The sequence below is a fragment of the Lithobates pipiens genome, unplaced genomic scaffold (assembly GCF_037356315.1).
Source record: "Lithobates pipiens isolate NorthernLeopardFrog02 unplaced genomic scaffold, aLitPip1_a1.2 Scaffold_28, whole genome shotgun sequence".
In the NCBI taxonomy this organism is placed as follows: Eukaryota; Metazoa; Chordata; class Amphibia; order Anura; family Ranidae; genus Lithobates; species Lithobates pipiens.
Window position 1 is genome coordinate 137,666,134 of NW_027507789.1, and position 12,769 is coordinate 137,678,902.

Below are 12,769 nucleotides of genomic sequence, written 5' to 3' on the forward strand. Positions count from 1 at the left end.
CTCATTCCAAGAAGATACTACTTCCTTTAAGTTATCTATGATCCATTATTTTTGTAATGACCTGTGACTGATGGGGTTTTCAGTGACCCAGCATGTTCAAAATTTCCAATTACCATCTGTGTATTAGAAGAACAATGGATAACCTTATAGGTCCAACACACCATATCCTGATTTATGAGCAGATCCAAAACACATATACATTTTAATACTTGTAAAAAAAATCTTGCTGTTAAAAGGCTATTACAGAATGAAATGTACTTCACTAGATTTGTTCATACATTAAAGTCTCCTGTATTTCTCCCTTTCGCCAGAAAATTTGCTAATTCACTTCACCCATCAACATATTGCATACAGGCATATGCTGAAAATATATATCAATTTGGTCTTGCATGTTGATTACAATGGTAAAGTCTGGGTGAGTTCAACACACTTCTTGGGTCAGTTGACCCACTTCATCAGTAACTATGAAAGCTGTGTCGCATTGAAAAACAGGTAAGTACCATGCTAGAGAAAGGTAATTACCATTGTTGCATGCATTTCACTCTAATTGCATTATTTTTACAATCATTTCTTTAAAAAAAAGTTTAAAGAAGTTTTACAGAAGTTTACAGAAGAGCCAAATTATTAATCAAGTATTTCAGGCTTCCAACACTCCATACCTTCTTAATAAGAAAAGACTAGCGAGGATAAAAAAATTGGGCAGTCCACAGGGCCTGATACAAGACTAGACTCTAAGGCCCCTTTCACACGTGGGGACCGTTCAGATTCACCTGTCAGTTTTTTCAGCGGATCTGAACAGTTGCTCCATGCATCTCTATGGAGCGACGGATGTCAGTGGTGACATGTCCACTGACATCCAACCTGCCCTGATCTGCTCCGTAAAATCCAGACGGATGGAAACCCTATTTTCCATCCATCTGGCATCCGATCCTCCCATAGAGGAGAGCAGAGATCTGACAGATTTGTCCTTGCACAGTGTGCAGAGATGGACTTGTCATCCGCCGGCTCTGCGGGGATCAACAGATCGATCACTGCTGAGCAAGCGGATGGCTGGATACAGATCCGCATGTGTGAAAGAGCCCTAAGAGGGAGACTTAGAGTCGGTTCACACAGGGGCGACTCAGATCCGACTTCAGGACGCCCCTAGTCGCCTTAAGTCGCGCTACATGTAAAAATCAATGTAAGTGAATGAGCGCCGTCTTAATGCACACTACTGAAGTCGCTCCGACTTCAGAAAAGGTTCCTGTACTACTTCTATCCGACTTGTAGGCGACTGGTACCCATTGATTTCAATGGAGGTGGCCTCCAAGTCGGATCTCCGTCTATGCGGAGGCGACTCTCACAGAATTATCAGCTCTCAAAAGGGAACTCCAGGGCAAATTTATTAAAAAAAAATTGCGTGGGTTCCCCCTCCTAGAGCATAACAGGCCCTTAGGTATGGTATGGATTTTAAGGAGAACCCCCTACACTGAAAAAACGGCGTGGGGGTCCCCCCAGATCCATACCAGAACCTTATCCGAGCACGCTACCTGGCCAGTCAGGAAAGGGGGTGGGGACGAGCGAGTGCCCCCCTCCTAAGACGTACCAGGCCGTGTTCCCTCAACATGGGGGGTGCTTTGGGGGAGGGGGACCCCACTCCAAAGTACTTTGTCCCTATGTTGATGAGTACAAGGGCCTCTTCCCGACAACCCTGGCCGTTGGTTGTCGGGGTTTGCGGGCGGGGGGCTTATCGGAATCCGTGAGCCCCCTTTAATAAGGGGGCCCCCGGATACCAGAACCCCCACCCTATGTGAATGAGTATGGGGTACAATGTACCCCTACCCATTCACCTGTGAAAGAATGTAAAAAAACACAACACACAAGGGTTAAAATAGTTTATTGCACAGCTCCAGGGGTCTTCTTCCGTCCATGGGGTCTTTTCGCCGGACTCCTCCGCTATCTTCTGCTAGCTGTTTTACTAGCGGAGGAGCCCGGCTTTCTTCTTCGTCGCCGCCCGGGGGTCTTCTCCCGACTTCGGGGGTCTTGTCCCCCTCTTAGGTTCTTCTTGCCGAGCCGCCGTGCCTTCTTCTAGCTCTTTTACAAGCGGTGGCCTGGTCTTCTGTTGCCGCTGTCTTCTGTTCTTCTCTTCTGGAGATGTTGCTTCGTCGCTGTCTCCGGTCACAATGACAGGACACGTGGCGTGCGGTAACTTATATAGGGACATCACCGGATGATGTCCCCACCCATTATGATGTCACAGTCCCAGCATCCTCTGGGACTGTGACATCATAATGGGCGAGGACATCATCCGGTTATGTCCCAATATATGTCGCCACATGATGCGTGTCCTGTCATTGTGACCGGAGACAGCGACGAGGCAACATCTCCAGAAGAGAAGAACAGAAGACATCGGCAGCAGTGACAGAGGACAGGGCCACCGCTTGTAAAAGAGCTAGAAGAAGGCGCGGTGGCCCGGCAAGAAGAACCGAAGAGGGGAACAAGACCCCCGAAGAGGGGGACAAGACCCCTGAAGTCGGAAGAAGAGGGCAGCGGCGAGGAAGAAAGCCGGACTCCTCCGCTAGTAAAAGAGCTAGCAAAAGAGCAGAAGATAGCGGAGGAGTCCAGCGAGAAGACCCCAAAGACGGAAGAATACCCCTGGAGCTTTTTTTTTTAAAACTATTTTAACCCTTGTGTGTTGTGTTTTTTTTTTACATTTTTTTCACAGGTGAATGGGTAGGGGTACGTTGTACCCCATACTCATTCACATAGGGTGGGGGGGTGGTACCCGCAGACCCGGACAACCAACAGCCAGGGTTGTCGGGAAGAGGCCCTTGTCCCCATCAACATGAGGACAAGGTGCTTTGGGGTGGGTGGGCCACGCGGCCCCCCTTCCCCAAGGCACCCCCATGTTGAGGGCATGCGGCCTGGTATGGTTCAGGAGGGGGGGCGCTCGCTCGTCCCCATCCCCTTTTCTGGCCGGCCGGGTAGCATGCTCGAATAAAGGTCTGGTATGGATCTGGGAGGGGCCCCCACGCCGTTTTTTCGGCATAGGGGGTTCCCCTTAAAATCCATACCAGACCTAAGGGCCTGGTATGCTCCTGGAGGGGGAACCCACGCCCTTTTTTTTTTTTTATTTGGCGTGGAGTTCCCCCTTGAGAGCTCATTCTCTGATTGGCCACGGAAAAAGTCGCCTGGCCTGGGGTGACTTAAAGTTATGTTGTAAGCCACCCCAAGTCGTGTTGAAGTCGTGTCCAAGTTGCCTCCAAAAGTCGCGTTGCCCCATGTGTGAACCGGCTCTTACTTAACCTGTAGCAGCCAGAATATGGTGCAGCTGTGCCTGGTAGCCAGTCAGCTTCTAACTTTAGCTTGTTCAATTAAGCTTTTGCAATAAAACCTGGAAGCTGATTGGTTTCTATGCAGAAATGCACCAGAATTTGTACTCTACAGTTTTAGTAAATAAAACCATAAAGGTTCAAAAAGAGTAATCTATTATCTATGTTTTTTTACTGCAGCAAGTATCTGTTTGCCTAGATTACACAATTCTCTGGAATATACAATTTACCCTCTTAAATCATTATACAAGATGGGTCATAAACAGGGATGACTTTAACCAGTTCCTATAGTCAAATGACAGGCAGATGGGACATATTGTCGTTCTGAGTGAACGTGGGCTGCGCTGCGGCACGATCTGGTATCCACTGTGTCCACCAATCACAGGAAGATCAGGGTTTTTTATTCATGCCAATCATTGTGTACTATTGTGTTGATCTCTGTGATTGGTCACAGTGATCACATGGTACAGACAGGGTCAATCATAGCCCATATGTACCTTGTGATTAGCTGTGTCCAATCACAGCTAACAATAGTAAACACTAAATGAATCTATTTCATTCAGTAAAAATAAAAAATAAAAATCGTAACAAAAAAAAAAGTAATAAAAAAGAAAAAAATGAAAAAACATTTTTTTTTGTTTTGTTTTTTTACATAGTGTCACCAGTCAGTATCCCTGATCAGCCCCACACCAGTCATATGATGATGCTTTGCTGAACTGATGACAGTATATAAAAAAGACTTCCAAAAAAAAAAACATTTTTAAATCTTAATTTTCCAAAAAGTTGTGACTTCAAAAAACTCGCCATGCCTCTTACTAAATACCTTGGACTGTCTACTTTCCCAAAAGGGGTCAATTGGGGGATATTTTTACTGTTCTGGTTTTTCGGGCCTCAAGAAATAAGATAAGGCCATCAGTACATCAAGATTGATCGATTTTCAGATATAAACCATAGTCTGTTTAAATTCCTACAGACTAAATAATATACACTGATTTGGGTTATTTTGCACCAAAAAAATATAGCAGTATACATTATTTATTTGCAAAATGTGATAACAGAATCAAAGTTAAAGTGGTTGTAAACCCTTACAAACCACTTTGACCTACAGGTAAGCCTAGATTAAGGCTTACCTGTAGGTCCAAGAAATATCTCCTAAACCTATATGGTTTAGGAGATATTTGCCCAAAAAACAGGCACCGCTGTCTACGGCGCATACGCCGTACACAGCGGCGCACAGGCGCACTGAGCGTGGCATTCTCAACGACGGAGCTGCGAGACCCCACCAAGAAGATGGATGCGGCGGACTGCAGGGGACAGCGGCGACTTCGCTGGCTCATGTGTCAGGTAAGGGACACATAATGGACTACTATGCCTTGCATAGTAGTCCATTATGCTTTGTCTTTGCAGGGAATGAAAGAGGAAGTAAACTCATCAGGGTTTACTTCCTCTTTAACGTGTTTTTTTTTTTTCAAAATTTTTGGTAGTTTTCAGTTTATTCACCAAAAAATAAAAACCTAGTGATGATTAAATACCAGCAAAATAATTCTCTATTTGTATGAAAAAAATTATAAAAGTTTCATATGTGTCAGGGCTGGGCTCAGCCCTTCCTTCTCAAAGCTGGCCGCTCAGCTGTCTGCCAATCGCCAGCTCCTATCTCTCCACAGTGACTGACCAGTTGATGATATCCTCGTCATTCCTTTCTACTTAAGCCGTCCAGTCCTTCACCCTGGTCACATCTCTAGAGACGCTCTCCTGTGTTCCCATTAAAGACTTGCTTGGCTGACATTCCTTCTGGCTCCAGATCCTGCTTTCTGTTCTACTATGCTGTTCTCTGGCTATCTGACCTTTTGGCTTGTCTGACTATTCGTTTTGGTTCCTGAACTCTGCCTATGTTTTGACTATGTTTACTCTGTTTACCTTTTTATTATTATTAAACAAGTGTGACTTAACTGTACTTCTGTCTCAGTCTGATTCATGGTTTCTGACAATATGGTACAGTGATACATGACCGTGCAATTGTCATTCAAAATGTGACAGCGCTGAGAGCTGGAAATTGGCCTGGGCAGGAAGGAGGGAAAATGCCTGGTATTGAAGTGGTTAAAAATTTTGTCAAATATTAGATATTTATGTCTGTTTCATTAGGCTCCCAACATATCCTACATGCATAATTATCTTCTTCTGACTGAGCGTGCGTATGTGCGGCCTCGGCTTTAAAGGATTATACCGGAATGATGCATGCAGCTGCCCGGTACTGTATTTAGAACGGGCGGTCGGCTCTTCAGCGATAACAACCTATGCGGCTAAAAGCCACTTGATTGTTATGCCGAAGGAGCGAGAGGGGACATCCCCCTCCTGCTGCCTTCCGCCGCTCTCTTTGGGCCTCCCGCCCCACCCTCCAAGACACGATCCGGCACTTTCACCAGCTAGAGTAAGGCTGGAAGGAAGCTGGTAACGGCTTAGTTACAGTCTTCTTTCTGTAAACATGGAAGCGACATCACTTCCGGTTTACTCGGCTGCTAATGGCAGCATTTTAAAAAAAAATTACAGTATTCAGAATAGTCTTTTTTTGGTGATCTGAATACTTTGAAGTGCAAAGGAGGGATTTGAGGTCTTTTAGACCCCCGATCCCTCCATAAAGAGTGCCTGTCACCACCTATTACTGTCACAAGGGATATTTACATTCCTTGTAACACCAATAAAAGTGATACATTTTTTTTTAAGTGACAATGTATAAAATAAAATAAATGAGAAAAAATAAAAAAAATTTAAAGGGCCCCCGTCCCTGCGAGCTTGCTCAGCAAAGAAAACGTACACGTAAGTCGCGCCCGCATATTAAAATCCCACATGTGAGGAATATCCGCGATCATCAGAGCAAGAGCAATAATTCTAGCACTAGACCACCTCTGTAACTCTAACCTGTTAGCCATTTTTTTAACACCACCTATGGAGATTTTTAGGTACTGTAGGTTTGTCGCCATTCCATGAGTGTGCGCAATTTCAAAGCATGACATGTTGGGTATCTATTTACTCGACATAACATCATCTTTTCCATTATACAAAAAAATTGGGTAACTACTGTTTGTTTTTTTCAATTCATGAAAGTGTCTTTTTTCCTGCAAATACAATGTGACATAAAATATTGCAACGATCACCATTTTATAAAATGTTTGGGGATTCTAAGTAATTTTCTAGTAAAAAAATATGGATTTTAACTTGTAAGCAACACAAGTCAGAAATTGGCTTAGTCATGAGATGGTTATATATCATTCCTGCATCTCATACAATCACCTTTCTTTATCAATTTATAGGGTTCTCCCCTCATAGTTAAATATTTACATGTATTTCTCAAATCAAATTAAAAGAGACATATGGTCAAATCTTTTCTGGCTATACTTCTCTCGTGAGTCACAGTTGTACAATTCCTTTGACCCAGAGTCAGCTAAAAGGGAGCTATTGCCCGCTATCAGCTTACGGTGCAGACTTCTCCGTACTTTGGAAGCATCCTAATATTGTCAGAATCCACCCTGCTGCCCCATTGACCACTGGCTTTACCTTTCAGCTCCCGCCACTATCCCCGCCCGGCGCTCCAGTGAGCATTAGAAGGGCAGAGCAGAGAGCAGTGATAGGCAGTTCCTGCTCTCTGATCAGAGCTACTATGAACTGAAGGATCAGCGGTCTTAGAACCGACATGGGACAGCCACAGCATCACACAGATGTTGCAGCATTGTGGTAAGTAAGGATGTTTACTAACACATGCCAAAGTTGCAAAATTGTGCTTAGGCATTAGGTATTACCCTTAGCCACGAAGGGGTTAAAATCCCACACTTCTTTAATCCAGCAGTGTTTACTAAATTCTGTGCCTTCAAATCATCATCTTACAGGGAATCTTTATAGACATATATTTTTGTATGCGAGTAGTCCACTCATCGATATTACAGCTTATATTCAATATATACAGTATTTATTAGTGTCTTGCAAGTGTATTCCTAACGTCCTTCCCTTCATTCAGTATGTTTTTTAATTTTGATATCCCTGCAATGCTGGTTAGGGCCCTGCCCTTTATGGAGACTATAATGTATGAGACAATCTAGGGACATAGATTTTATTTGGTAAAAGTTATTTTAACAACAGAATATAATAAAATGATAATACTTTTTTTAAATAAATATTAAAAAAGGGAAAAATGTTTTGGATCCGCTCAGCACCTGAGTCCCTGCCCATATCATACCTACAGTACCTATGACTACAGTTTTTAGGAAAAACAGTTATACTTGTCACAGTCATCTATTCAACACAATTCACCATTCACCCCCAACATAGAAGGGATTCTTCAAAAGCAGCCATTCTCAACCAAGGATCCTCCAGAGGTCGCTAGTGGTTCCTAAAGCTGTAGTTGATTGGCCTCTCATCTAATGGTGCCCACATTGTTTTGGGCTCAAGGTCTCTTGGCATAGTCAGCTGCATGGAGTTGTCTATGGAGGCTGTACTCTGACCACTACTATTATAAAGGGGACTAAATAACAACATATTGGATTTAGCAGGGGTTCCCCAAAACCTGAAACTAATTTGAAAGGTTCCTCTGGGGTAAAATGGCTGAGAACAACTGTTCTAAAGTGTGGCTTTTTCTTGTTTTAAAAGTTTTTAAATTAAGTTGCCATTTTTCTGGCTACTAGTAGAATATTAAAAAATTTCAATATACTGTATAAAAAAATATTTCATGTTTGTCTTTTTCCATATATTGTATGTCAGTTATACCCTAAGCTTTATTTGTTAAATCTGAAGACGGTATGCTCTCATTAGACTTTCATTAGTATATATTTCTAAAATAAGTGACATTTGCAGGGTAAAAATTACCTCCCGATTAGGCTTAATGTACACGGAACGTTTTAAAACCTCTCCTGAACTGTTTAACTTGACAGATAGTAACCAATGTTTAAAAACATCAATTTTGCAGTGTTTAGCTGAATTTAGCTGTGTTTGCACTTAAAAAAAATGTTTTATTTTTATTTTTGCAACTAGTCAAAACTGAAAAATGCCTGTAAACGAAACATGGCTAAATGCGAGTTACCACGTTTAGAAGCCATTACAGGCATTTGGCGTTTCAAATGCCTCTGAACGTCTGTCCTAAATGCATTTTTTTGCTTTCCAAAAAATGCTTCTAAACTCCACTGCCTAGAAACTACTATATCAGACCCTGTGTACATGTACTGATAAAATAACAGAGGAGAGTTCACTGGCAGCTGAAAAAAATGCCCAACTGCTCCTAAACGTCCATTTACCAGCAGCAGTGTACATGAAGCCTTACACAGGTTATATAGTTCTTTATCTCACACTTCTGGTGCTCTGAAACCCTGCTTACTGATGCTATTGGCATTACTTTGAAAGAATACTGCTTTCAAAGTAATGGCCCATAGTGAACAGCTCTCCATGGAACCAAATGGATCTTGAGAGAGGAACTCTAGAACCACTGTGTGGTCCCACTGGGGCAAAAAAAAAACTGTATCGTTTGGAAGTCAAACCTTTAGAACTGCTCTCGTGAGTTGCTTGATTAGTTGGTCATATGCCCACATCTTCCTGGTGAAGGCCAAAAAGGCTGAAACTTGAATCTTGAATAGTGAACTAAAGTCAAGACCCAAGTCCATCTGCAGAAAAGATAACATCTGGGAAATGTCTGGGTTGTGTGAGTTCTGACCTGCCACAACTGCTGTGAATCTGTCCCAAACTGGGAAATAAACAATGTTAGCTGAAGGCTTCCTGGACTTCTGCAGGGTCCTGAATCCTGCTGGAGAACAACTCAACTTCTCTGACCATTCCCTCTCAACCCCCAGGCCCAAAGGGTGAGTTGTACCGATTAAGAGTGAAGGAGCTCCCTTGAGCTAGGGGTTGTGGATAAATTGAAAGCTGAATCAGTGGGATGAGACTGAGTTCTATAGCCGGGGCAAACCATGGCCAGCTAGGCCAATAGAGCAAGGTAGCTATCATCCTGCGATTCTTTAACAGTAGACTTACCAGATACTTCATTACCAGAAATAATAGAGGAAAAGCTGAGAATAGGTTTGGCATAGGATAGGTGGCAGTCCATTGGGTAGGGCAAATTATCTATGCCTTTTGCAAGCAGGCGAAGAGAGTGAGAATGAAACCCGGGTAACTTGTGGTTGGCTGGGGGAGGTGAACAAATCCAGATGAGGTAGGCCCACAGCTGAGTGATCTGGGAGCTGGATGAAGGCTACTTTTGCTGACATCTAGAGAACTCCTAGAGAGGCAGTCCGCCGTGGCAGTCTGAGAGCCCAGGAGGTAACCTGCTTAAAGTTCCTGGAGATTTTCCTTTGCAAGGCTAGGATTGGTTACAATTCTGAGGAGGGTCCTGCTTTAGGCCCGCCACTTTAAAAGGTAAGAAACCACTGTCCTGTTGCCTAAAGAATGATTGGTCAATTTTGAATATATGGCACCAGGGCAGGGAGTGCCTTCAGTGCTGCCCAAGCTTCCAGCACATGGGAAGTGTGCATATTCTCCTCTCTTAGGAAGCTCCACCTGCCTTGAATCCTAAGATGGTTGCAAATGGCTGCCCAAAATCACTGACAAAGATAGTAACAATTGTCCATGTTAATGGACCTAATGTGCAGGAATGAGTAAGGGTTTCTTGGGTTATCTACTACTAGAGTCTCTTGTGAATCTGGGAAAAAACATCTTTTTTTATCTTGCTGAGATACAGTTGTGTTGCATCTGATGTGTTTTTATGTATATAATATACATGGAAATGTGTGTATATGATATATATGTTTTTTTTTTTTTGTTTTTGTTTTTAAAACACCCCTGTGCTGCCACCAAATCCTACATCCAATGGGATTAGTAGTAAATGTGGGTTTTGTAAATGCTTTTTTTTTTTTAAAGTGTACCTTGCTGTTGCCACCCAGCATGCTCCCATCTTCAATGTGGGCATCTGAAGCCTACTGGCATCTCCTTCCAGAATACAGCGCTGCTGGCTATCTCACGCATATGCATATCATACAAATTGCGACAAGGCGATGCTACAAGCAGTGGATGCCCATATGAGTCATCAATTCCAGGAGCTAATGGCCGTGCAGACATGACATACCTCAAAAAAGTCAAGTACATTTTAGCAAGTAGTCAAGAAAGTGGGGGGAGTTGATAAAATGCCTGGAACTCCGCTTTAAGTGGTTCTAAAGTCTCAATGTTTTTTACCTAATACGTTCTGTGCATTAAGTTAAAAAACCTTCTGGATGTAACCCCCACCCCCTTATACTTACCTGAGCCCCATCTTGATCCAGCAATGTGCTCCCTCTCCTCATTGGCTCACATTGCAGCCATTTAAATTAATGAGGAGAGAGCGGGGGACAGGGCCGAGCCGCGCTCTATGTGCGATTGGACAGACATATTTTGGCTCTGGAGCGAGCCTGCTCAATCGCTTCCAGAGCAAGGCTTGCTAATTGGGAGCAATCAGCAGGGGGAACCCAAAAAGAAGAAGATCAGGACTGCTCTGTGCAAAACCATTGTACAGAGTAGGTAAGTATAACATGTTTATTAGTCTTTGTTATTTTTTCCTTTAAAATCCCTTTAATGAAAAATACTAACTTACGCTTTTAAGTGCCCTCTGTGGTCTATTTTACTCTATTATAGATAACCTTCAATCGGCTGAGGAGCTGCTCTGAGCCCAATCAAACTGTCATTATATGGACTTATGAACAGTGTTTAGCTCTTACTACTTCTGAGGCTACTGATGGTGTTTATAACATAAACTCATCCTAATTTACTGATCGTATGTAAAGTTTTCCTGCTGGAAACCAAAGTTTGGTTGAATACTCCAGCAATGCTTCTTTAGAACAACTACCAAAATATAATTTACCATCATCGCTTAAGATAAAAATACAGTATATCATTCAAGAATGTTTTTGATCATTGAAATACTTACAGCTCAGTATCTCCTATTGATTGGGGTCTACCTAGTGCCTGTTTTCTCCTCTGGATACCCTCTAGTATTTTTTTGCGAGGTCCCAAGGGAATGTGTATACCCTTAAGGTCATTGTCGGAGCAAAGTGTCAGAGCTGTCAGATCAATCTTCTCACCCTGCAAAAGGGTAAAAAACTCTGACATATGCAGCGATGCCAAAAAAGTCTCTAGGGGGCTGGTGTCAGGTTCCTCTTCATCATCAAACCCTAACTCCTCTTCTTCCCATGGCAGCTCCTGCTCATTTCTCTCCTGCAGGCTACGGGCACTGCCAATACTATCATCCAAACTTGAAGAACGTTTGAGTCTACTCCGCAGCTTCACAAGCTCCCTTTGCATGGTATGTTCATTTTCCTCCTTCCTGCCTACTCCAAACAGCCCACTGCTCAGATAGTTCCTCCTAAAAACCATAGTGCCAAGACCTGGTCTGGTGAAAAGGGAATCATGTCCAGAGTCAGTGCTGACTTCAGAGTGAGCAGAATCCACATGTAGTCCAGGGTCACTGACAGCCCTTGATAACGAATCCTCCTCATGAACAAACATATCCCGGAGATGTTGTCGGCCTCGATCCCGGGGACTGGCATAGGTGCCTTGCTTCACAAACATGACATCATTTCCTAACTGAAGTCCAGAAAGTGAGCGCACACTCTTCCGACCATCCTCATATATCTTAAAAGTTCCATCATTCTGCTTCCGTTTCTCCAGTTTCTTCTGCACCTTTGATTTGCCCTTTGTGGTGCCCGCAGTGTGGGAATATGGCATGGTGGCAAGTAATGTGGCACTGGGGAGGCGCTGGCTCACTGAGCTGGGAAAAGAAACAGACAAGGGATTACTATGATCACACTTTTAGATTCATTGCAGCTGTATTATAATGCACCTGTTTCTTAAAAGGAAAGGGGGGAGGGGTTATGGGACTTTACATGAGGAAATGAATGGGTAGATTCACTCGCTTGCATCCCTATTGTTCTAACATCAATAGAAGGAAAGGGTTGGGACTTTAAATGAAGCACAGCTAAGGAATAAAAATTGTAAAAACATGTGATAAAGGATTCCAAGAGAATATACATTGATTAAAAGAATAACACTGTAAAATAAAGAACACCTTAACAATGTATTATGCATGGTAATAACATAATTCACAACCAATCTAGGGATAATAGATACATTGGTATATGATAGTATAATTGTAAGGGTTCATGGTCAACATAATTCTGTTAATAATCATAATAGAAAACCATAAAAATGAATAACATTTGTAATGTGGAATCTCAAAATCGCATTATTATGTGATGTAGCATAAGGCAGGGCTCTATGCGTTTCGTGGAGTTTTATCCACTCATCAGGAGCAGTTACAAATGCAAAGATCTGTAACAGAGAGAGGAATGCAAAATGAACAGATGCTGGACATAAGGAAAGAGAGAACGAAGGTAAGGTAGAGTATTACCGAATGCTCATACCTACAGGTAAATTGGATATATAGTAGTAATAAGATG

At 42.8% G+C, this 12,769-nt stretch overlaps 1 protein-coding gene across 2 annotated transcripts in view; it reads right to left on the reverse strand.

The window, feature by feature from the left end:
- USH1G (USH1 protein network component sans) overlaps positions 1-12,769 on the reverse strand; it is a 305,716-nt gene that overhangs the window by 91,976 nt on the left and 200,971 nt on the right. The window contains exon 3 of one of the 2 annotated variants that reach the window (XM_077459598.1): positions 11,242-12,081. In XM_077459598.1, the coding sequence (XP_077315724.1) occupies positions 11,242-12,081 (840 nt within the window). Of the gene's footprint in view, positions 1-11,237; positions 12,082-12,769 lie in introns of those variants that run through there. The other variant, XM_077459599.1, reaches the window with a different exon arrangement.